Here is a 25,806-nt window from a genome sequence, read left to right as displayed (position 1 = left end):
GAGGAAGGAGGTAAAGGAGAGAGTGGTATAGTTGGAAGAAGTGGAAGAACTGGGGGGGGAGGGTCTGAGAGGTGAAGTGGCAATGTCCTTCTTCTTTAAGGGTATTGGAGCTGCCTCTGAGGTGTCCAATTTCCTTTTTTTTAGGTAGTATGGCTATTATATGACCGGTATCAGGGTCAACATAGAGGGTTTTCTGTTTCGGAACCGGTGGATCTGGTAGAAACAAATCTTCAGAGCTTTTGCCTTTTTTCAGAGCCAGCAGTTTGGGCTCAGAGCGGTGCTTCGATTTAATGTCTGTTGCTTTAGGAGGGGTCTTGGCCACCTTATGCTTGAGTGGAGTTTTTGACTCCGAAAGTTTCTTCGGCTCTGAAGATGACCTGGGGCTTTTTCGGTGCCGAGGCATCAGGGTGTGGCACGGCGTCTGGTTTTGGCTTTTGCTACGGTGCCAGGGATGGTTTGTCGGTATCGGTACGCGGTTGGCTCGGTCCCGAACCACCTGAAGGCTTTTTTTTAACTTCCGAGCCGGGCCCGAGGGCGGGGCATCTGAAGCATTATCTTGGTGTCGACCTGAGCCCAAAGGCGAAGGTGTTACAGGAGCCTTATCTTGTGTTTTAGATGGGGCAGGGGCGTCGAGGTTGGTACTCACGATCCGTAGCCCTGGAGTAACCGTCTGATCATCGGCAGCGGAGTCGTCTTCCTTGGAGACGCTGATGTCTTCATCCTCGGGTTTGTTGTTGTTCTGGGACCTCGGCATCGAAGATGTCATCGGGCGCCGGGGCAGCTGATCGAGACATTATGTGACATCGAGCTCGGCGATCACGTATGGTCTCCTTAGATCTAAATGAAGCACAGGCCACACAGTCTTTGTCCTCGTGTTCTGGGGAGAGGCAAAGGTTACAGACCTTGTGGAGATCCGTGTGTGGGAATTTAGCACCACACAGGGGGTACTTTTTAAACGGAGTACTTTCCATTGACCGCAGGGCCTAATGGTGCAGATGGGCCCAGCGGCCCGCATGCACGACCGGAATCGAAGTTTTCGATTAAATTCTCGGATGCGCATCGAAGGGAAACGCGATCGAAACAATACCGTCGAGCGGTGAGGGACTGCGCAGCAAAGGGGGATCGAGTACTACACCGCCCCAGAGCGCAGCAATTCACATACGAACCCGATGGCGGAAAAAAACAATCTGGAGATGGAGTCGATGCCCATGCGCACTATCGTCCTAAGGAGGAGTCACCTATCTCGTGACTACAAAAGACTTCTTCCAAGACAAAACAAGCATTTGCAATGCAATAGTTCTCGCAACTGCGATATTCTGAGGTATTGGCATTGTAAATGGCAAGCCTTTTATTTATCTGTTTAAAAAACCTTCAATAATATAAGGCATGGTCTTTTACAATACTAATAGGTCAATGTTTCTAAAATGCGAGACCTATTGCATTGCAAATGCTTATTTTTAATACAGATGCGTTCTCCCATAAGAAGGAGCGTGCAATAAGGAATTGCCAAGCCCAGGCGGCACTTCCTGTCAGGATAAACTGTCCCAACAGAGCCAGCTTAATCGAATCTGTAGGGTGCTGACGATAAAACAGAATGTAGTAAACAGACACTGCAATGAATTCACACCACTCAGTTTTGAGGGACTGAGTAGAATTAAAACCCATTGGTCAGAGTTCGAATCCGGTGATGCACAATTGGCATCTTATCTTTCTGCGTCAGTGTAGTAGCGAACTAAGTAGGTGAGGTGAGGTGAGGGATAACATGACCTGACATTTACAGCACTACCAAACTGCACCTCTGGATCAGCGAGTTCGAAATTAAATAAAGCACGTGATCGTCCTAATCAATAATTGCAAATGGTCAAAAAGCTGCAATACATTCTCTAACACCAGAGCGGTGGTCTCTCGAACTGTGAAATGCAAGTCTGAAAGCAGCACTAAAGATAGAGGCTGATGACTGAAAAACAAGGGATAAATGGGCCTCGGAAAGAACTAATGGGTTCGTTATGCTATGGGAATTCAGATTTGGTGCCAACGTGCGAAATGCCACGCAGAGCGCTGCCAAAGGTTAGATGAATAGAGATATGAATGCGGCTCGGGTAGCTGTAAAGAAGCAGTAAGTACTTGAACGAAAGGCCTTCGCCTCAAGCAAGGCAAAACAAAATTCGGCCACTGGGAGCAATCTATTTTTTTCATTACACGAAATGTCCCGCACGCATTTTCCACATTCCAAAATGCATTAGGCAGCAATTTCCAGTTCCTTGTGTGCGCTCTAGGGAATGTCAAGTTTTTTTCCTGAAAGTTTTCACTTATCTTGAAATGAGTTATCAAAATGTATGAATATAAAGGTCCTGTAAACAAACAATTAAAGACAGCCAGACAGATAACATCAAACGTGAACCCAACAAGTTACTTCTCTCTAGCCCTGCCTTCCTCTTACACAAGCACTGTCTGGAATTCCCACAGCTTCTAATGCATGCAACGCTTTCCAGATGCTGCATTTAAAGCAATCCACAAATTGGCAGAAGGGCTCAAGTAGAGAGACAATCCCAAAGACAATAGGTCTCCCTGGTAGTAGACACCTACCATCAGTAGCCCTACATTAGGTTATATATTTATTTTGTTTTATCACAGAGTGACTGAACCAACTAGTCCTGACGAATGCCACTGAAATCCGAGTTGGGTCACCCTTAGGCAGAAACACGTTGGCCATTTAAGGGGAACATTATTTCCAGATTCCCTGTCACCTCTCTTTTTTCCATCTCTATCCACTGGGGGCACCAGAATGAAACTGACATTAAGCCCAACAAGAAATAGTTTTAACTCACCACATTTCTACATATAGCACTCTGCCTCTTGCCCATACTTGGCTCTGATCCAAAACAAAACCCCTCAGCTACTCTCCTTTGGAGAGTTGTAGCCCCCACCAGGTACTATCCAGTCCTGCTGCGAGGAGGGAACCCAGTGATGAAGCATGCCACCTTTGGATGGGTGAGGGTGCTTGTCCTAATAAAGCATTTTCTCACATACACAGACACGCCTTTTTATGACCAGGCGTACTTTTGTGTGATTTCCAGTTCGTACCACCTCAGTTACTCTGTGTCCGAAGCACACTTCATTGTGGTTCGGTTAGGAAAAGAATGTGATGCCATATAAATCACAAACTTACAAAGCTATGTTGTATTTAAAGGTAGAAAGTTCTATAAGCTCAGAGACAGATGTACACATAACAACCCCTCCTTATTTCTTCTATCTAGTCAAAGACTCAGTTAAAACATTAAATTACACATAAGGACACATAAGGATTCATATTAAAACAGTTGCTCTGAAATTGGGTGTTTTACATAGCATTGCATTACAATGTTGGAAATAAGTTAGCGAGCACTTCAGCACAAACAAGACAGAGCAACTAGTAACTCCATGACTCACCTTTTCCAAATGTTTTTAGGCTTTCCGGCACCGCAAACCGACGTTTGACTTCTAAACAAAGAAAGATATTTTATATACTATTAAACTAGGCAGCAATTTGAAAACTGGGTGATTAACCATAGGTGTCATTTAAGGAACTGAAAAAAATGAGTGCAAAAAGAAAATGAAAGACATAGATTTAAATATTCTAAGTGACTGGAACTATGTTCAATATATCCTTCTCTTTGAAATGACTAAAAGTAAAGGACGAACTCCATTGTACAATGATTGGAGGCAACGTGAAATAGAAAATAAAAATTAAATAGATATGTAGCCGGAACCTATGGTTGCGGTGTCAAGAAAAGCACATGAATTGAACAACAGACTAAAGGACACTGTGTACCTCTACATCTTGAAACCTCAACCAAAGGGCCCATTGTACTTAGTACAACCAGCATTGGCATCGCCAATAGGTCTCGCCTTTCTGACCTCATAAGTGTTTAGCCAAGCACCACATTATCCTGAGTGCTGTGCCACCAGGGATTGTAGAGAAATAAAGTTACTACACACTGGTTCATGCAGTCTGATTCAGAAATACATGCTTGCCTCAGGAGACATTCATGGCCACATTCCCTGGCTTTTTAACGCACAGATAGAAAGTCAAATGCCTCGATGCAAGTAAACAGCACTATAACATTCTGTGTGCGACTACATCACTAGAGTTTTAACCAGCCTTCAATAATGAGTGTAAGGGGAAAGTTTTGCTTAACATAATAAGATGACGGATTTAACACACATCCCGCTGTAAACTTTGCACTGACTTTACAAAAGCTGAATTATTTGAGCAGTTCATGAACCTTGCAATATGTGAGTTCTGGCTGTCTCCGAATCACCAGATCAGAGATGCTGCAAATCACAGTAAAGCAAGCCATTAGATACAGCCAATATTCATGTCTTGAGATGATGGGCTACAGATAATAATAGTGGAGATACACTGAGCAGAAAAAACAGAAGCGATGATATTGGAAACTTAAATTTCATTAGAGTGGCCTCCAGCTTAACTGATGTCACGTTGTAGTCTATTTGCATTGCCAGCTCATGAAGCAGTGTTACATATATTTTTTTTTTTTAAATCTAAAAACAAACATCTTCTTGCCTCAATTATTAATCGTAAAATGTTTTCATGAATGACTTGGGTGAGAAACGCAATGAAGATTACACACACCGAGCTGCATTGTAGTAGAAGTTAAACAAGCATTGGCAAAGCCCAAAAGCCAAACCTAAGAATGAATGATGGCATTTTCCCTTTCTGATAATTGCAGCAATGTGTGCCTTCACAGCAGAGCCATAAACTACTTCCTACGAAATCCTTTTCCAACCATGTCAATGCACAACTGTAAGCCACCTCCTCTGGGACGAGAAGACGACTCGAATAGCCATGCAGAAATTGGTAAGGGGCTGGTATGATGGCAGGATTGACCTACCCAATATCAAAACATACTATTGGGCCTCACAGATCATTGTCGTGAACCAGTGGTTACATGCCCAGCAAGATGAACCAGGCCTTCACATGGATAGACATACTCTTGGTGCTGGAGGCGTTCTGGGTGCCCTATACAATAAATCCCGTAAAAGCACAATAATGGGGCCGACTGCACATACGGTACACATTTGGTTCACTGCGCTCCGAGCGCTGGATTAGGAAGTCTTAACGCAACACACACCACTCTGGAACACCCGACGACTAGGTAGGCTAAGAAATAGCAAAGGTTTCGCCCAATGGGACCTCATAGGTATATCAAAGATAGGGGACCTCTGGCGAAAAGGTGGGGTCATCTCATTTTCCCAACTTCAAGAGACATATGAGATGGCATCGTCGGAACACTATCGATATCTACAGATTGAACATGCGCTCTTGAAAGTTATTCCACCAGGCACTGATCTCCCCAAGTCCTCGCCACTTGAGGACTGACTGTTGACGGACTACATGACCAAAAGAGCCATCTCCCTGATGTATTGTAAAATTGTAAATAACCAGCGGGATCCCACGGCCGCCCTTCGTGAGAAATGGCAGACTGAGCTGGGGGGCGCTGGACGACACGGACTGGCAGGAGGTGCTAGTGTTGCAACGTGGAATATCAAATTCCCCTTTCGTCACAGACCAAAATCCTCAACAGCAAATTCACTCATATACATCCATTGGTGGGGCCCATAACACCAATACTTACTCTCCGTTGATCTGCTTTCCTAGGGAAATAAGCTTCCAAACGCTGACATGAAAGGAATACCTTTACCTTACCCTAAATATATTGACTACAACCCTAAGATATTCCTCTCATAAGGAGATGAATCATTTAGTTGTTATCTATGATTTTAGTGATTAAACTCATCTATTTACACACTACTTCTTTATCTTAATTCTCTTCTTCAAATAATCAACACAACACATTTGTCAATTAATCAAATATTCTTTATCTAAGAAATATTACAAGAATCGTTAGAAATCATCATCATCATGTCAGAGCATCATATTTACCTATTCTGGCTAAAAGTCGTCCTCTAAGTCAGTCAGGTCAGGTCAAAATCTTTATTCAGCAAAGTTAGGCCACGATTCAGTCTTTCAAAGATTCAGGATAACAGCTGTCCAACAGTGTCACCGTCCTCTCCGTCAGCATAACGTCAGGAAATCGAGTTTGTCAAAGAAGAGCGAGTTTTTTTAGTTCAATTCCCTACCTACTTTTAGAATGAAAATAATGTCAAAAAGTATCAAGATCGGGGTTTAGAAAGTCCTGATTGGTCAACTTGGGGTCGCGAGGTGAAGTTCTCAGGGTGTCCGTGTGATGAACTCATCGCACTTGCTGGTTCCAGTTTTTAAATTGGTCATTGTCTTTGGTACTGGCGATGTTCCCGGAGCGACCTTGAAGTGTACATGTTCTCCCGGGGTCAGGTCCAGGCCACTGCTGCTGGCGGTGACGCCTGCGCACTTCACCCAGAACCTCGTGTTGTCAGGGTAGTCACGTTCAACGTCTCGTTCAGCCATCTTGTCTGGGCCGAAATAGTCAACTTAAGCAAAAGAAACACAAAAACGTAATTAAAACCTAGAAATGGCGAATAAAATGTTATCCCTTCGCTAATACCCATATGTGTGTGTATTTATCTAGCAGAAGCAACACTCAGAGCGGTTTATACTCACTTAATAAAGCACAAATCACAAATACATCCCCAAAGCAACATATAACATGCAATATTCTAATTTTCTACTATTAGTATGCGTAGTTAAGTTAGTTTACAATTAGTATAGCCATGCAAAGTGCAATTCCCACGTGTAATTCTTTTGTTAGTATGATTGATAAGTATTTCACTGCAAACCAATTAATAAATTACTATTAGTTAATTATTCAGATTAATAAAAACATGCAGAATGGGGGGGTATACAAAATTGTGTACTACCCGCTCCAGCAATCCCCCCTTTGGTGATTATATCACCACACTAATCAAAAATTTTGTATCCCTTTTACGGAACTTTAAATTGATTTCTTGTTTCATTCATATTTCAGTTTCCCCTGTTTCTTCTCTTTTTGCTGTTTTATACATGCTATCCTTTAACTCTTCTAGTTCTATTTCTTCAAATTCTCTTTCTTGTTTCTTATCCCTGCTCCTTAAGTTTTCTCTTTTTATTCTTTTCTGATTTTTATTCTTTCTACAACAAATACAACCTAGTCTAATTAATAATACTAAGATAATCACACATGTTAATGGAAATAATATCTTACCTATGAATGTTCTACCTAATTTTACTACAAAGTCTTTAATAGCTGATATTTTCTTACCAATCTTCTCCCAGACACCTTCAACCTCCAGTGGTACAATTTTGTCATGCAATTCTGTAATATTCTTAATATAAATGTTCAAATCTTTAATTTCGCCAGGAATGTAAGTACAACAATGTTGAACTTTCAGCATTCCACAGACTCCACCCTCTTTTGGCAATAAAATATCAAGGGCAAGTCGATTTTGCATTACCATAGCACGCATGGCAACCATTTCTGTATTTACCAATAAGAATCCTCCAGCGGTGCTTGTTGACAAGCGGTCCACTACTGTTGAAAGTTTTCTAATTTTGTTTGCATACAGAGATATTCCCACTGTGTGTATCAGTGCTCCAAATATGTCACCAACAATTTCAGTCCAAGACTCTCTCTTACTATGTGCTAAATAACTACCTAAGCTATGTACACCATCTTCTCCTCTATCCATATGAAAAATCTTTGGAAAAAACAGGCCAACATAACATGTGCCATACCAATGGTCTGGCAAACGATAATATGCCCTGTTCCCACAAATGAAATACAGTCCTGGAAAGGCTGGATCTCTTCCACCTTTAAATCCCCATCCTCCCATGATTCGGTATGCATCATGGCACTCACTATTCCCTAGAAAATAATTGTCATACGCCGTCTGATTCCTTCTTATACACAATTTCCCTTTCTGAGGCCAATCTAAAGCCATAGTTGGACTTGTTTCCCCTTTCAAGTGTTTCTCCGTTTCTACATCCCAAACTGTTTTCTCCACTTTCCCTTCTGACGCCTTTCTATGCATTTTCAATCTTCTTTCTTCAACCATATCTAAAAATGTCTTCTCTTCCTTCTTTAAACTGCAAGTCAAGTTATTTCTAAATATATATTCTAAGGTTAGTTCTTTAGTCTCTAAGAAAAATTCACCTAATACCTATGCAGGATTTACCTTGTTTAGTTTGGTAATTGCTGGTACTTGTGAAAATATAGGGGCATATCAACAAGGGCTTTATCTCTGCTTTTTTGGCTTTAAAAGCCAAAAAAGCAGAGATAAAACTATCACCCTATCAACAACAGGGTGCTAACACGCAAATTTGCATGTTAGCACCCTTTTACTCTACGCTTCCCCTTGCATCTCTAATGAGATGCAAAGGGGGCGTTCCAGAGTAAAATAATAGGAGAAATGTCGCTAAGCGACATTTCTCCTATTATCAAGAATGTCGCTAACCCTGTTAGAGACAAAAAAAGCAGCGCTAACCGCGGTTAACGCTGCTTTTTTACGTCTGCTAATTTTCAGACTTAGCCATGATATCCTATGGAAGGAGGATATCATGGCTAAGTTTGCCTGTCCCTATCAACAAGGTAACGTGTGATTATCGCTGGGTTTCCAGCGATAATCTCACGTTAGCCTGTTAGCGTATAGATTTTTATCGCTATTGAGATAAGCGTTGCTAATAGCACGCTATCTCAGCGATAAAAATTCACGCTAGCTGGCGATAATTATCCTCACGCTAAGAGCGCTGAGCGATAATTATCGCCGGTTGTTGTTGATATGCCCCATAGTATCTACATCTGAAAAATAATACTCTAATTTACCTGTTTGATAAAATAAACTAGCTATTACACTACATGTTATTCCATATGTTACAGGAAGGTGATGATAAGTCACTCCTTCAGATACAGATGCAGGTAATTGCATACAAACGTAGCAATCCCTTACGTCCATTGTTTTTACATATTCATACAACAATTTTGAAAACACATTGTTAGAAAAATCTGTTATTGACCTATCTTTATGTAAATAGTTTTTATCTATTCTAGTTGGAACTACCTTTTGAACTCTCCCTATATTAGTTATGTTATCACTATGTCCTTCTAATGTATCTACAGTAACTTTAAATGAAATTAGTAGAGCAAGAATACTCCAAAGAAGCATTAATAATCCTGTACAACAACAACACATTTTGCACCATCTTCTAAGGAAGGTACATCTACTTTTGCTACTTTCTATGTTTGGCATCTTTCTAAAATGAGCCGTGTCTTTTGGCTTAGCCTCTTCTACTTCACAACTAGTTTCTAACCCAAGGCTTCTAAGCACCTACGTGGTTCTACCAGTTTTTGTCTTTTTCAGTATTTTATTGTCTTTCCATCAGTAATTTTCTTGTCTCATTCAGTTTGGCATCTCATCATCCTTCACTTTCCCTTCGTTCTCAACATATAGGTTGTCCTGAACATCCGCTTCTTCTCCAATATCGGACAAGATAACTCTCAGGATTTCCGATTCTTCGTCTTCCTCAACCACTTTTCGGTACAACCAACTCCTTGGCTATCCGCCTCTACTTTCATTTCAGGCAGGGCCACATATGTCCATTCCGGTGATTTATATTTCTGGTTAGGTTTCCTTGTTCTTTTGCTTTCTTTGACTACTGTTTGTTCTTCTCCTTTCGATTTCTCCTGACTCGTCACTTCGTTCACCTGTTCAGCTCTTGGCGAATTTACACGCGTCAGTCGATATCTTAGTCTCTTTATTTTGTTTGGCCACACCTCGTCTTTTGCCGCTCTTTTCAATTTACTCCCTTTATCATTCTTTTCAGCTCTCCAAGCTCTCTTTCTCAGAACTCGGCCTTCTGGTATTTCATCTTCGCTTCCCTCAGACTCTGTTTCAACTTGCTTTTTACCTTCAACGATTTCTTTTTCCACCACTTCTTTTGTTTTCCCTACTTCTGTCCCTCCTCGAATCTCCGACACGCAATCTTCCTGCTGACTACTTGTCCCTGCTTCTATCTGGATGTTGGAGTTCCCTACACCTCCTTGGGGGTCTTCCGCAATAATCTTTCCCTCTCTCTCTGTATCTGGCACCTGTCCATCTAAAGGTGTTGTTTCAGGTGGAATTTCTCTCAATCTTCCATCTGGCACTTCCTTCTCATGGATTTCTTTCATTGTCTCTCCACTGAACTTTTCTTTGTTCTTTCCTTGTACTTTCTTGGAAGAATGTGCTCATTGTTCTGTCTCTGAGTCTGAACTGGCATCAGAAATCTGTAGCCTTCTCCTCAGGGAATTACTTTTGGGGACCAAAGTTAAACTTGGTTCTGTCTCCCCCCTTTCAGCGTTTTCTCTTTCTTTGTCTTTTGGCTCTCCATCATCCGACTCAGTACTGGATTCTGATTCATCAAAATACTCCTTTTCTTTACAGTCAACTGGATTTGGAATTCTCAAAGTATGACTTGCATGGATCCAGTTCTTCAATCCAACACACTTCACAGCTGTTGTTGTGGTCAAGATGACTTGCCTTGGTTTTCCCCACCTGGGAACTAAACAGTTTCTTCTTCTGTGTACTTTTATCCTTACCCAGTCCCCAGGGCTTAGATCATGGGCTGGCTTATTTTCAAGAGTGGTGGCATCTGCTCCAACCTGATGAAACACAGAATGGACTGCGTCAGCCAGGCTTTTACAGTATTCCAACACCATGTCATCAGTTATAGTCATCAGCTTGTTGACTGGTATAAACACATGGCGCATGGCACGTCCCATGAGGATCTCATGCGGACTTAAACCAGTAGTTCTGTCTGGAATTGATCTAATAGTCATGAGTACTAGAGGCAAGACATCAGGCCATTTCATACCTGTGGCTAAACACATTTTCCCTATTCTGTTTTTGATAGTACCATTCATTTGTTCTACTACACCAGAAGCCTCTGGTCGGTAGGCACAATGCAGTTTTTGTTGTACATTCAATGCTTCACAAATCAGTTTTATGATCTCATTATGAAAATATCCCCCTCTGTCTCATTCAATTGCTACTGGGAACCCAAATCTGGGAATTAATTCTCTCAAGAGTAATTTGGCTACTGTCATTCCATCATTTCTTCTTGTTGGGAACGCCTCTACCCACCTGGAGTATAGGCATACCATTACCAAAACATACCTCAACCTGTTACAAGGAGGCATCTCAATGAAATCCACTTGCATTCTGGTAAAAGGTCCTCCCTCTCGACCTATTGTTCCTAGACTCACTACTGTCTTTCTTCCTGGATTGTATTGCTGACAAATTAGACATCTTTGACAAATACTTTCTGCTACAAGCCTGAACTTGGCATTATACCAAGTTTGCTTAAAAGACCTAATCATAGCGTCTCTCCCTATATGTCCCTGTCCATAATACATCCGTGCCATGGCAGACATCATGCTATCAGGCATAACTGGTCTTCCATCTCGATAGACCCACACATGATCTTTTTCTCTTGGCGCACATCCTGCTTTTACCCACTGTTTCACTTCTTCCTCTACTGCTTCTTCCTGCAATTGTCTTACCTCTTCCCATGTTCCCACAGTGTTAGTAAACATTGGGAAACAAGAAATCAACTCCCTTTCCTTTGCCCGATTTATTGAATTCTAATTTCGTGCACAATATTGTGCCATATCATTGGCAAATTTGTTTCCAGTGGCAATGTAATCACCACTGCGACTATGAGCAGCACATTTTACCACAGCCAATTGCCTAGGCAGCTGTATTGCCTCAAGCAATTTTCCAGCCACTTCAGCATTCTTAATGGGAGTTCCACTTGAGGTTAGGAAACCTCTTTGCAGCCAAATATGGCCAAAATCATGGACCACCCCGTAGCCATACTGGCTATCAGTTATCACAGTCATTCTCACACTTTTCCCAATCTTACATGCTCTGGTCAGGGCGATAAGTTCACCTACTTGGGCCAAACTTACTCCTTTCAAATAGGATGCTTCCATCACTGCTGCAACTGTACATACTGCATATGCTGCACTCAGCACTCCATCATCTGTTCTCAAACAAGATCCATCAACAAACATGACATAATCACTTTCTGGCAAGGGTTCATGTTTTATGTCAGGTCCTGGTTTTGTACAGAAATCAAGTACATCCAAACAATCATGATCAGCTTCATCTCTTACCTCCACATGCTCTACATCAGGCAACAATGTTGAAGGATTCACATTCACACATCTCACAAGACTCACATTTGTTGCACCCAAAATGACCTTTTCATACTTAGTCAGTCGGCTGGGCGTCATATACTGAGTATGACTCCTTGTTAAAAGAATCGCCACATCATGAGGTACAAACACTTTCACAGGATATCCCATCACAATTCGCTCACTCTGTTCCAAACTTCGACATGTAGCAGCTACTGCTTTCAAACACCCAGGAAGGGCTACAGCTACTGGGTCCAACATGGATGAAAAAAATGCAATTGGTTTCCTCAGTTTTCCATGCTTCTGTACTAGAACAGAGAGTGCACATCCATTTCTCTCACTGCAATACAACTCAAACTCCTTGTCAGAGTCAGGCATACCTAATGCAGGCGCTTCACACAATCCTTCTCTCAATTTCTTGAATGCTGCCAACTCCTCTTTGTTCAAATCAATTGGATCTCTCACATCACTTCTGGTCAATCGTACCAAAGGTTTTGCAATCAATGAAAAATTGCCTATCCACTGACGACAATATCCAACCATTCCCAGAAACATTCTCACTTCTCTTTGGGTCATTGGTGGACTCATTCTTTTTATGATCCTGATTCTGTCTATGGTTATTTTCCTGTGTCCTTTCTCAATGCTGTGTCCCAAATATTGGACTTCTTTCTTACAAAATTGTAATTTCGATGGTGACACTTTTAGTCCTCCATCTGCCAAATGATTCAGCAAAGCTACTGTGTCTACCTCACAAGCTTCACGAGTTTTCGATGCCACAAGCAGGTCATCGATATATTGGACTAATACTGAATTTTCAGGCATTTCTAGACTTTCCAAAGACTTCTTCAATAGCTGATTAAATATCGAGGGGCTTTCTGTATACCCCTGTGGAATTCGGCACCACACCAAAATACGCTTGCCGAAATGAAATGCAAACATTTACTGACTGTCATGATGCAATGGGATGGAAAAGAAAGCATGGCACAGATCAATCACTGTGTACCATTCTGCGTCGTGAGGAATCTGATATAAAATCACAGATGGATTTGGTACAATGGGACAACATGATACAACAATTTTGTTTATCTTTCTCAGATCTTGCACTATCCTGAACTTTCCACTAGGCGTTTTCAGTCCCATTATTTGTGAATTACATGGGCTACTCATTATTTCTCTCAAAATTCCTTGTTTTATCATTGTCTCAATCACTGGAGTAACTCCTTCGATTATTTCAGGGGTCAATTTATATTGTGGGACATTTGGGTAACATACTCCTTCTTTTACAGTTATTTTTACTGGCTCTACATTCCTCATCAATCCTACATCTTCTCCTGTGAAGTCCCAAACTTCTGCTTTTACTGATTGTTTTAATTCTTTTGGTAATTTGTCAAGGTTAAATACAGCATAGGTTCCTGTAACCTCTTTCTCTCTGTTTGCCATTGTCATTTTATACAGCACATCATCATCTGGTGTTTCAAAGGCTATTCCATCTGGAGTACAAAATATGGTGCAATTCATTTTGCACAATAAATCTCTACCTAACAAGTTCACAGGACTGGTATCGCACACTACGAATCTGTGCATTTCAGAAAATTTCCCTATACTAACTTTCACTGGTTCTGTAAGGTAAGTTTTAATCTGTCTGTTGGATACACCAACTACTTGGATCGTTTCATCCGAGAGAGGAAGATTCTTGGCATCAGCTGATCTAACAGTTGATCGAGTAGCGCCAGTATCAACTAGGAAAGTAGTATTTTCATTATTAACTTTTCCTTCTACAAATGGGCCTGTCTGGTCTACTTCTAGAGTTGCACCAAGTACGCACTCTTCTTCCTCCCTTCGGCACCGTCAATAACCCTCTTCTAAATCGCTTTCATCGCGTTGCAGCCAATACTGCGAAGCAGCGCTAGCGCGTTGCGGCTTATTTACCTGTTCTTCGTTGTGGAATCCATTCTCCTTACTATACTTCTGGCAATTTTTGTTCTGTGGAAAAGGTGGTTTTGGCACCTGATTCTGTTGTGTTACACCCTGCTGTTGTCGTTGCTGTTGACCACTCACCTCATTCTGCACCTGTGGATTCAATGATGGATTTTCATCGTTAGTACTTGGTGGAAATTTACACTCGGATTTCCAATGCCCTATCCTACCGCAATTATGACACGGAAATTTCTTTTTGCTTCCTCAATATTCCCTTTATTTTTCCCAGGATTACATTTTTGTTTCGACCAAGCTTGTTCCACTAATTGTGCTTCCTGTCTCTCTGCTACCTCTACTTGTGCCCACATAGCCCTCTCTTTCAGTTTTCGCTGTTTTGCTTCAATTTCATCACTGTAATATTTAGCAATACTTCGTCTATTTTCTTGTTTTGCCAATCTACCGTATGCTGTTTTATCATTTCACTAATTTCTGGACGAAGACCATATACAGATCTGTATACGAAATGACTCAAATCCTTGTCACTTTGATTTTCATCTCCACTGAATTGTTTAAAGGCTAAAATTAACCTTTCATAATAGGCATGTACTGATTCTTTACTCTCCTGATGTGTTCTGTCAATTTTCACCCAATCTGTCTCTTTAGGGGGTACCTTGTTTTTTTAAAAATCCCATAACCAGTTCATATTTCATCATTACCTCGGGGTCTGGAGCTCCCGTCTTTGGATTCATTGGGTATTCCTGTGTCGGCCAATCTATTACTATTTTACATTCTGTCCATAGATATGCTGGTACGATTATGTCAAACAAGCTATTCAGATCGATCCACAATACATTGGATAATTTCACAAATCTATCCACCTGTCTATACCACTCAACGGGTTTTTCACGCAGTCGAGGGAAGTCATTCGTAAATGACAAAATATCCTGTCTAGTCCATGGTACATGTACATATCCTCCTCCTGGAATCTCTCTCATAGGGCATTCTGTCACAACCTTCTCTTTTTCTCTCACAGGGTAGGCTGAAAACGTTTTGTCTGAAATTTCATCTAGTTTACGATACCATCTTCTTTTCCATTTGTCCACATCTCCCCATTTTCTCGACAAAATAATTATCTCTTTAATCTGACCTATTCGTCCTGTGGTATTCATGTTTTCAATGTCTTTTCCGGTGAAATCTACTCGATAGGGTTTCTGTAGTGCTTTTACCTTTTCAATATCAATACCCATTACATTTGCCACTTCTTCTAATCTTTCCATGTTACGCTTTTGCACAGAAATAACAACTCCTCATCTTGGTAGGTTTTTAACTTCTCGGTCGGGATAGTTCCTACTATTAATTCTTCCAGTACCATTCGTAATTTGGCTACATCTATTGACTGGGAGTCTTTGTCTTTCTTTTGCAAGCTTCTCAACCATTCACTCAACTCCTCTGTTGATGGTCCTACTGGCTTTTCTATATTTCCTTGTCCAAAATCTTTTTGAGTTTCTGACATTGTTTCTATCATTGTCATACGCTTTTCTGCACAGTTTTGACCTAAAAACTGGTTATTTGAAAAATTCGGTTCAATCATACTCATAGTTTGGCTCCATGGATTCTCACTCTGACTCATTCTTGGTTGTTCAACCGGTTTACTACTTTTATAAGGGACTGTCAAACAATGTTCGCTATCTTTCTGCTTATCAAAAATAGGCATTACTGGACCTATCGTTACTGGAACGGTTACCGCTTCTAAATTCTTAGTCAATTCTCTTATTTTCTCGGTTAATTCTACGGTCGTTTTTGCTAGTTTTGCTGAATTTTCTCCATCTAATTTCCTTCCAGACTTCTTTTCTACCTCTCTAATGGAATTGTTTCTTCCCAAATCTTGGAACTCTGGTTCCGATTTTATGATTCGTACTGTTTCTTTCATTGGGGCAGTTGGGCTTAATATTTCTGGTTCTGGTCGGTATGGTGGTGGATTCTTATAAAACATATCATCAAGAACATCATCCTCTGATTCATTCATTCCATACCCTCTTGATTCCGCATTATGCCTCTTTTCTACACACTTTCGTCCGTCATTCTCTCCTGCTGTTCTTACGGGAAACAAACCCTCAGTCATACTCGATTTCTGCCACCTTCTCATTCGATCATCATGCGTCTCATGTCCGTCTGATCTGCCAAACAGGTACCGATATCCTCTACCATTTCTCTGTCTTTCTCGGTCATGCATCTCGTCTTCCCACTCCGTCAAAGCCTCAAATATGAGTCGGTCTAGGTCTCGGTTCTAAATTCATCATTTTCTCTCTCAAATTTCTCAAAACAGCCAAATTAAATGAACCATGTTCCGGAAAAGCTAACACTCCGTCCTTCTCGGTATATTTGACCCAATTATCTAACCAAATACAAGTGTGATATCCATATTTCGCAACCATAAAGGATGCAGGGGTTTTCGGTGGAGGAAGTAACTATCCTTCCCTAGTTATGATCGGTTTGTCCTTCTTAAACCACTTCCTAATTCTACCAAACCATGACTTTTTCTCCTTTTCTGGTGGATCGTAATACATTTTCCCTTCTTTCGTATCTCACTAATCTCTTTTACAACTGTACCACTTTTCTATCCAATCGTAGCGCGACTATGTCACTTTTACAATTCTCCAATCCCAGCGCGACTCTCACTAACTCACCAATCGGGCGCGTTTACGTCACCCTGTATTTCTCCACTCCTAGCGCGGCGTACACTGATGCACCAATCTGGAGCGTTTTACGTTTTTGACTGACTGTCCAATCCCAGCGCGGTTGTTCTGACGTCAGCAGCCGCTGCGGCAGCTCCTGCTCCTGTCTACCCCTCCTTCACAAAATCCGCTCAGTAAGTTTTTGTTTCAATTTCTACAATTCTGTTAGTTACAACATAAAAACACCACCATTGTCCGCTTCGCTAACCAAGGAATAGCAATGGAACTTTCTCACGAGAATTCCGTCTTTCCCAAGAGTAGCGCTTACCTCTGGCCTACTACGGAAACGTTACTTCCGTTGATAAAGTAGCACATCCCTCTACTTTACCCTTCTAAAAAGCATTAGCTAACCGTTTCTCCAGAATTAAGACACATAGTTGGAGACCCAATGCTCCTGAGAAATAAAACTAGAGTTTCACAATTAACCCGAATGACTTTTCATTCACGCACTTTCACACAAGAAAATGTAGTACATTCACACAGAATCCTGTCTTTCCCGAGAACAGCGAACAGTCTGTCCTACTACAGAATTATGACATACGTTAACAAAGCAGCGCTTCCCTCTCCTTTGTCCTTCTAGCAAGCTCAGAGAACACCTGTTACCTTTCCAGTGATAAGCGTTATTGGAATGCCATTTGGACTCCTGGTACCTAGGACCAAAATTTCACAGGTAACCTTCGCTATCATACACACTTCTCTCACACAGAAAAATGTCTCTAATGGCAACACACGACGATGTCACTGAATCGAACCCAGACAATGTGTTGTGCAACTTCAATCGTTACACGTTTCTCCCTGTATACCTAAAGGGCAACAACAATTCCGTCTTTCCCGAGAGCAACGCTTACCTCTGCTCTACTACGGAACCGTTACAAACTTCTGACTTTCTACATCCCAGAAGCCGTGCAAACAACATAAAACTCGACGTGACTCAACATAGAGTGTTAGTACATAAACCAATATCAATAACCAATAATCAATAAGCTATTTACAAGCAATAATCACCAAACCAAACAATAAAAACCATCATACTGCTACCAGAAAAACTGTTGCAGCGTGGAACATCAAATTCCCCTTTCGTCACAGACCAAAATCCTCAACAGCAAATTCACTCATATACATCCATTGGTGGGGCCCATAACACCAATACTTACTCTCCGTTGATCTGCTTTCCTAGGGAAATAAGCTTCCAAACGCTAACATGAAAGGAATACCTTTACCTTACCCTAAATATATTGACTACAACCCTAAGATATTCCTCTCATAAGGAGATGAATCATTTAGTTGTTATCTATGATTTTAGTGATTAAACTCATCTATCTACACACTACTTCTTTATCTTAATTCTCTTCTTCAAATAATCGACAAAACACATTTGTCAATTAATCAAATATTCTTTATCTAAGAAATATTGCAAGAATCGTTAGAAATTATCATCATCATCATTTCAGAGCATCATATTTACCTATTCTTGCTAAAAGTCGTCCTCTAAGTCAGTCAGGTCAGGTCAAAATCTTTATCAGCAAAGTTAGGCCACGATTCAGTCTTTCAAAGATTCAGGATAACAGCTGTCCAGCAGTGTCACCGTCCTCTCTGTCAGCATAACGTCAGGAAATCGAGTTCGTCAAAGAAGAGCGAGTTTTTTTAGTTCAATTCCCTACCTACTTTTAGAATGAAAATAATGTCAAAAAGTATCAAGATCGGGGTTTAGAAAGTCCTGATTGGTCGACTTGGGGTCGCGAGGTGAAGTTCTCAGGGTGTCCGTGTGATGAACTCATCGCACTTGCTGGTTCCGGTTTTTAAATCGGTCATTGTCTTTGGTACTGGCGACGTTCCCGGAGCGACCTTGAAGGGTACATGTTCTCCCGGGGTCAGGTCCAGGCCACTGCTGCTGGCGGTGACGCCTGCGCACTTTACCCAGAACCTCGTGTTGTCAGGGTAGTCACGTCCAACGTCTCGTTCAGCCATCTTGTCTAGGCCGAAATGGTCAACTTAAGCAAAAGAAACACAAAAACGTAATTAAAACCTAGAAATGGCTAATAAAATGTTATCCCTTCGCTAATACCCATATGTGTGTGTATTTATCTAGCAGAAGCAACACTCAGAGCGGTTTATACTCACTTAATAAAGCACAAATCACAAATACATCACCAAAGCAACATATAACATGCAATATTCTAATTTTCTACTATTAGTATGCGTACTCAAGTTAGTTTACAATTAGTATAGCCATGCAAAGTGCAATTCCCACGTGTAATTCTTTTGTTAGTATGATTGATAAGTATTTCACTGCAAACCAATTAATAAATTACTATTAGTTAATTATTCAGATTAATAAAAACATGCAGAATGGGGGGTATACAAAATTTTGTACTACCCACTCCAGCACTAGCGTCCCCACGAGAAGTGGCAATACCCTCTAAATTGCAACTAGTACAACTATTATTATTATTATTAATACTTTATTCGGCATCATAACACAATACCATAAAAGCACAAGTTAATACAATAAAAACAATACATTAATAATTAATATTTTCCCAGTTAAAAGTCATTTAAAACACAAAATTAATAAATCATTTTCCACGCCCCGTTAAACTAATTCTATTCAAGACGTCCCTAAAGTGTTTCTAAGGCGCATCACCAGTCGAAGAAACTTTATAATGCAATGCATGGTTAATATCTCAGATGATATTTTAAGATACAAGAGGGCCACTTTTACCTGCCTAAACCCTTGTTTTTTTAAAATGCTTTTCAAATAAAGCTTTCTTGGATGCCTATACAAAGGACATAACAATACGAAGTGAAGGGTATCCTGCGGAGATCGTAGACGGCAGCCGCAGGGACCCTTCAACTCCAGAGTCCTCGTAAAACCTGCTGGGACAGCCAAGCAATGGTGTACTAGATCCAACCTAAAACGTGTCATTAAAAACCTGTCTTGGGCATTGTGAATGAGAGATAAATAAGGTTCTATATGCAAGGCTGATCTGGTTAGCAGGTGGGCCCTCACTGTTGGTTTAATATTCTCATTGTCTTCTCTACAGGAGCCCAATTGATTCAGCATCTCTCCCTTCACAAATTCCTTGTCCCTCACCCGCAATTTTGTTGGGTGAAAAAAGAATTCAGAATGGCCCAACACCTCAAAGGACTCTTTGACATATTTTAACCACGGGATAGCCAACCCTTTTTCCCTACTCAGACAATCATTAATAATCTCTCTAGATAGTGTTGCATCTGGGTTCGTCCAAATTTTGACCCAGCAGCTGATAGGTTTTAATTTCACACTATCATTCTAGTACCTAGTGCCTAATTCCTCATGAATGATGGTGGACGAGGTACTCTGTGGGACTTCTAGCAGTTTCCGAAAGAATTTATTCTCTTCTGTATTAAGCATCCTAGTATCCGTAAAACCCCATATCTCGCTGCCATACAGTATTTTTGCACAACAAACAGAGTTGTAAAGAATTAAAATCTGCTCCGGGGACCAGCGTCCCAACCTATTTGCAAAATTCCTGATGGCACCTAAAACTTCTCGCGAAAGTGCGACACTTTTCCATCAACAAGGGTTTAAAATTTAGCTTCGAGTCAATTACCATGCCTAAATATGAAAAAGACTGGGTTTTTTCAATGCAGTGTGGTCCAATCATATACTTTAATTTCTTTGGGGGGACCTTTCCAACCTCCATGATATATGATTTGGCGAGATTCGCCGACAGGTCCAGTCCATCCATAAACGATATAAACCCGTCTAATAATTTTTGCAGGCCCCGTGGGGTTCGAGCTAAAAGCACTGCATCATCTGCATAAAGCAGAACCGGCACCCCTCTAGTTCCTATCCTGGGCGAGTCTACCCCTAATCTCGCCAGGGCTTTTTCTAAACCATTGATGTAAAGGGTGAATAGAAAGGGTGCCAGAATGCATCCCTGTCTAACTCCCCTTGTGCATTTAAATTGATCAGTAGTGCTCCCATCATCGTTGTACCTAATCTGCGCTACTGTGTTCCAGTGTAAAGAGCTTAACACATTTACCAAAGCCTGGTCCACTCCCATCCCCTCCATAAGTTCCCAGTTTTGTTTCCCATTTACTCTATCAAATACTGCTGTCAAGTCCATAAAGGCCAAGTACACGGTCCCCTGGGAAGTGACCGTGTACTTGGCAGTCAGCAGGTACAGGTTAAGACACTGGTCCGTTGTTGAGCGTCCAGTTCTAAACCCATACTGTGTGTCCGTGATGATTTTATTGTCATCTGCCCAGTCTAGAAGGCGATTTAAAATCGCCCTACCCAGGACTTTCTCGGATACATTGGTGAGAGAAATGGGACAGTAACAGGATGAGCTATCCCTGTCACCCTTTTTGAAGATTGGCACAATTTTTGCGGAAGACCACGATAGTGGCATACCCGTATCCACCGCTGCGTTTAGAACCCTTGTTAGTATAGGTGCCCACAGTGACACTTGTTTGAGAAACAGGTCAGGGGGAACCCCGTCAGGGCCCGGAGCCTTATTTCGGGAGAGGCCCTCTATACCCACTTTAATTTCAGCAAGGGAGAAAATAACTTTTCCTGCCTGAGGTTGATCCTTTGTCTCTTCTGGGCAACTCTCATCAGAACAGTTGTTATAGAGGCCTTCAAAATGCTTCAACCATGTTTCTGGCAGGATATGATTAACTACCTTGGGTTTATCCCTATCTTGGAAGTATGGTTCATTAATAACCTTCCAGAATGCTGTCATGTTTTTAGTCTCTTGTGCTACCCTCAAGTCCTCCCATGCCTGCTGTTGTAGGGCGTGTTTGCGTCTTTTTACTGCTTCTCTGTAAAGATCCCGATACTCCACAACTAACTTTTTACTTCGATCGAAGTAATCTATCGATCTGCACAGTGGCCCTTTCATAGGCCCTGACTAAGTCAGTACCTTCTACTTCCAGACTCAGGCACCTCCAAATGTTCTCCTGTTCATTTTTCATAAAATTTACATAGAAAACATCTGCATTTGTCTGGGCCCATCTAATTCTTCTCCCTTGGTCGACTACTGTTAGTACCCCCTTCTCACACCTCTTCTCTCGATGTCTATTCCCACTGGGATCCCCAATGGTGATTACAAGGGGAGTATGATCACTGAATATACTAGATTGAATAGTGAATCCCCTTACCACCTGTTTCATTATATTTGACACACAGATGAAATCTATGAAGGATTCACATCCTCTGCCTTTGAACGTGGGGGGGACCCTACTGTGTGACCCTTCCTGCACCAAATCCATAGTATGTTCCAAGGCATAATTTCCCAGCACCTTATTGATTTCGTATCCCTCGGTCGTGTGATCTAGATGGGGACCACTAGTCACTGGGCAACTTGACCAATCACCGTTAATGTATCCTCTGGCATTTGGGCAGAGGTGACAATTAAAATCTCCCACTAATACCATCTGATACGTTTGACCTCCCTGCGCCATTACCAACTCTAGTCTTGATTCTAGTTCTTTCAGACTGGCTAATGGAGAAGCCCCGGATCTGGCATTATAGAAATTTACCAGTAATATCCTGAGACCCCTAGTGCAAAACGTTAGTCCCTGTACAACATCCGAATCCCAACCCAGATCTTTCCACCTCCGTCTGAGTTTAAGATCCACATAAATTGCAAGGCCTCCCTTTGCTCTGCCCATAGCCCCTTTCCTCGCTGGAACAAAGAACAGCTTATAGCCCTCCAAGGCCAAAGAATCCTTTTCCCACTTCCAGGTCTCCTGCAAACATATTATATCAAAGGTTTTAATATGGATCAACCACTCATTATTAGTTAATTTCGATGAGAGACCCGCAATATTCCAGGATACAATCTTAAAAGTTATCTCCATTGAAGGGGCTAGAGTGTCCTTTAACTGCTCACTTATCAGCACTGGCTCAAAAGATTGACACTGTGCCAGCTCATGTAGGCAGGGTCTCCCCCTCACTGTGGCCCCTAGCTTTAAATTTGAAAGGTCCTTATGCCCTGCGGGAGAGATGTCGCCTTCCTCATGACCTAATGGTGTGATGGCCTCACCTTGGTCTATCCCCTTACACCTATTCCCCGTGTGTCAGTCGATCTCATTCAGACATTGGGAATCTGCCAGAACGTCAAAGCGATTGTATGACGCAAACGAGAGCCCTACTTCTTTCCTTCCTTCCAAATCATTACATCTCCTCTCTCCTAGGCAGCCCTTCCTTAAGTCCCTATAAAAAAAGGCCGGTGATAGCAACTGAATGGACTCATTTTTCCCCCCCAGTGATTGTCCCTTGATTGGGCCAGAAGATTCTGTACCAACCACGGGTATCTAAAATTCAAAATAACCGTGTCACCAGGGAAACTTTTCCTACTAGCACCAATCCACGAGACCCTTCTCGCCATCAGCAGGTGCCTATAATCAATAGGCCTATAATCGGTGTTTCTGGTAAGCCAGTGGACTGCCTTATTGATAAGCATATGGGTGGTCTCAGGCCGAGTGTCAGTGGGGGCAGGAACTCCAGTCATGACTATGGTATATGGGTTTGCCGCTGGTAATAGGTCCAATACGGGCAGGTCCCGAGAACTACACACGCAGTCCACGCTGTCTTGAGCTGCGGGTTGGATGCTGCCCATTTCATCCCCAACATCCGCCTCGTCTCTCAATCTCACACCCTCTACCGTTAATTGCTTGTCCTGCGCTATTTCTCTTCTAGCTATAATCTCCTGCTCCCTTCTTCCTGTATTGTTGCTAACAGTCTTTGTCTTTGCCCTTCGCTGCTCTAAGGGGACATTATCTTTATCATTTGTCCCTGACCTAGAATGCCCATCTTGAGGTTCTTTTCCTTCCTGCCCTGCACTCGACCCGGCCAAAGATGCAATAATTGGCCTTTCTGATAATTCACTGCTACTAGTCGTGCTGGGAATCGTTATACTGTTTTTCTGTGCTAAGAGTAGCAACACCTTCTCCTCGAGAGTGGTAATTTTTTCCTGGAATGGGGCTAGTTGACAAGAAAAAAGAGTGTCCAACCTCAACCAGAATGCAGCATCTATCCTCTCTCCAATCGCCCTCCCTCCACAGTTAACACAGTGAATAATCCCTTCTTCCTCAGTACCTTTGATGCTACTTTCTTTGTGTGGGATGGTTTTGTTAGATTTGCCAATGCCCTTATAGCGCCCCCCCCGTGTGCGCTTCACTACTGTTGGTGTCTCAGTGGTTAAACTAGTGGTCTTTCCAGTACTACCTTGAGCTATGAGAGCCCTTTTAGATCGGGTCACCATCTCTCTAGATCCCTGTGTAATCAGGGCATTGCATCTAATGTTACCTGCTTGCATCTGCCCTACTTCTAAGTCATCAGCCCCACCTGATGATAGTGAGTCCCAAGTATCAAGTGCCCCAGTCTTTCTTTTATCCTTGACCTGGTCAGATAGCCCCACCGATTTGGGCGCGAGCTCCCCAATAAATAATTCCGGGGGATTTGTCTCCTGTGCTGAGGCCTCCGAGACCACCTCCCTATGGTTTGCCCTCTCAGCTGCAAACCATAAACTATTTTCTCCTTCAATTACTTCACTATGCAGTACTTGCGGGGTTCTAATCTTTGGAATAGACCCCAGAGACAGCCTCCTCTGGGCCGTCACCATGTCCAGGGAAAATCTTTTTTCAACCCCCAATATTTCTTGTTCCAGAGCCGATTCTGCTCGTACAAAGAAAGCGTCCAAAGTTCCTTTTAGCTTCCCACCCACTTTTTCGGCCGATAATTGTCTTGGAAGCCATTGGTTTTAATGCCCCAACCTTATCCATTACAAGTGACAACTGTGGTGCCTCGTTCGTTTAGCAGTCTATATTAGGTTCAGGAACAATGACGCGCTCACCTTCTTAAAGTTCGTAGCACTTCGTCAATTTAGGGCCCCGGGCAAAGAACCGGATCACAGATGCTAATCCCATAGCCCTGCCCTGCCTCCTCCTGGCAACGACGGGATTAGACGGGTCCGCCCTTGGTCCGGGCTTTGTCCGCGCGCGTACCGCGAGGCGGAATGCTCAGTTAATTATATAGGGCTTAGAGGTCACAGGCAAATTCAGGACAGCTGATGGAGCCCGTGTGCTTCTGGGGCTTGCAGTCCTCTCTGGCAGGTCCCGCTGACTGTTTACGAAGCGTCTCCCGCGGAGCGGGAGGCGTGAGGGGTATTTCACCGGTCTCGGTCACGGGCAAATTCAGGACAGCTGATGGAGCCCCGTGTGCTTCTGGGTCTTGCAGTCCTCTCTGGCAGGTCCCGTTGACTGTTTACGAGGCTGGACAACACAGACTGGCAGGAGGTGCTAGCATCCCCAGGAGAAGTGGCAATACCCTCTAATTGCAACTAGTACAACTAAAATACTACACTGAACATATTACACGAGGACGACACTACACAAGATGGGTAGAGCCGACACCCCGCTGTGTCTGAGAGGCTGCGGGACATCGGGTACTTTCTATCATACCTTGTGGGACTGTCCTAAATTTATGTGCTACTGGGAGGGTAGTATGGATACAATCACACAGGTTTGTGGACCCACTGTCCCCCCAGACCCCAAGAGATGTCTTCTCAACATTTGTGAACCGACAGATGTTAACCACGTGGCTTGAGACTGTGCGACTTTGGGTATGATGCTAGCTAAACGCAACATAGCTCAACTCTGGGGAGCGCAGGTCATCCCCACACAGCGGCAGAGGTATAGCGACATGGATAGTGCAATGGTGGCTGAAAAAGGGGTTTTCATCCACAGAGGGTGCCCCAAGAAATGGACTCGAGTATGGGGGAAGTGGAATGTTTTTAGAGGAAAAATATATGTATCCCACCACCTGAAGAGTTGGACCCAGACCTGAGCGAATAATAGACATGATCGAGGTTATTCTTGGGAGACCTGTCACTACTGAGTGTATAGAAAGGGGGGCATGTGTGAGATATGAACAATGCAAACTTAGAATGGAGTTGTATAGGTGATCGACACAACTCTGTATTTTGTACATTATTTCAATTTCGAATTCCAGT

At 42.4% G+C, this 25,806-nt stretch overlaps 1 protein-coding gene across 4 annotated transcripts in view; it reads right to left on the bottom strand.

The window, feature by feature from the left end:
* Positions 1-25,806, bottom strand: part of LOC146785218 (uncharacterized) — a 1,495,909-nt gene that overhangs the window by 1,238,614 nt on the left and 231,489 nt on the right. For all 4 annotated transcript variants that reach the window (XM_085634134.1, XM_085634135.1, XM_085634133.1 and 1 more), the window contains exon 5: positions 3,430-3,480. In XM_085634134.1, coding sequence (XP_085490260.1) covers positions 3,430-3,480 — 51 coding nt within the window. The remainder of the gene's footprint in view (positions 1-3,429; positions 3,481-25,806) is intronic.

The sequence above is a fragment of the Triturus cristatus genome, chromosome 11 (assembly GCF_964204655.1).
Source record: "Triturus cristatus chromosome 11, aTriCri1.1, whole genome shotgun sequence".
NCBI lineage: Eukaryota > Metazoa > Chordata > Amphibia > Caudata > Salamandridae > Triturus > Triturus cristatus.
Note: the sequence above shows the minus strand (reverse complement) of the source record. Positions and strands in the feature narration are given on the sequence as shown.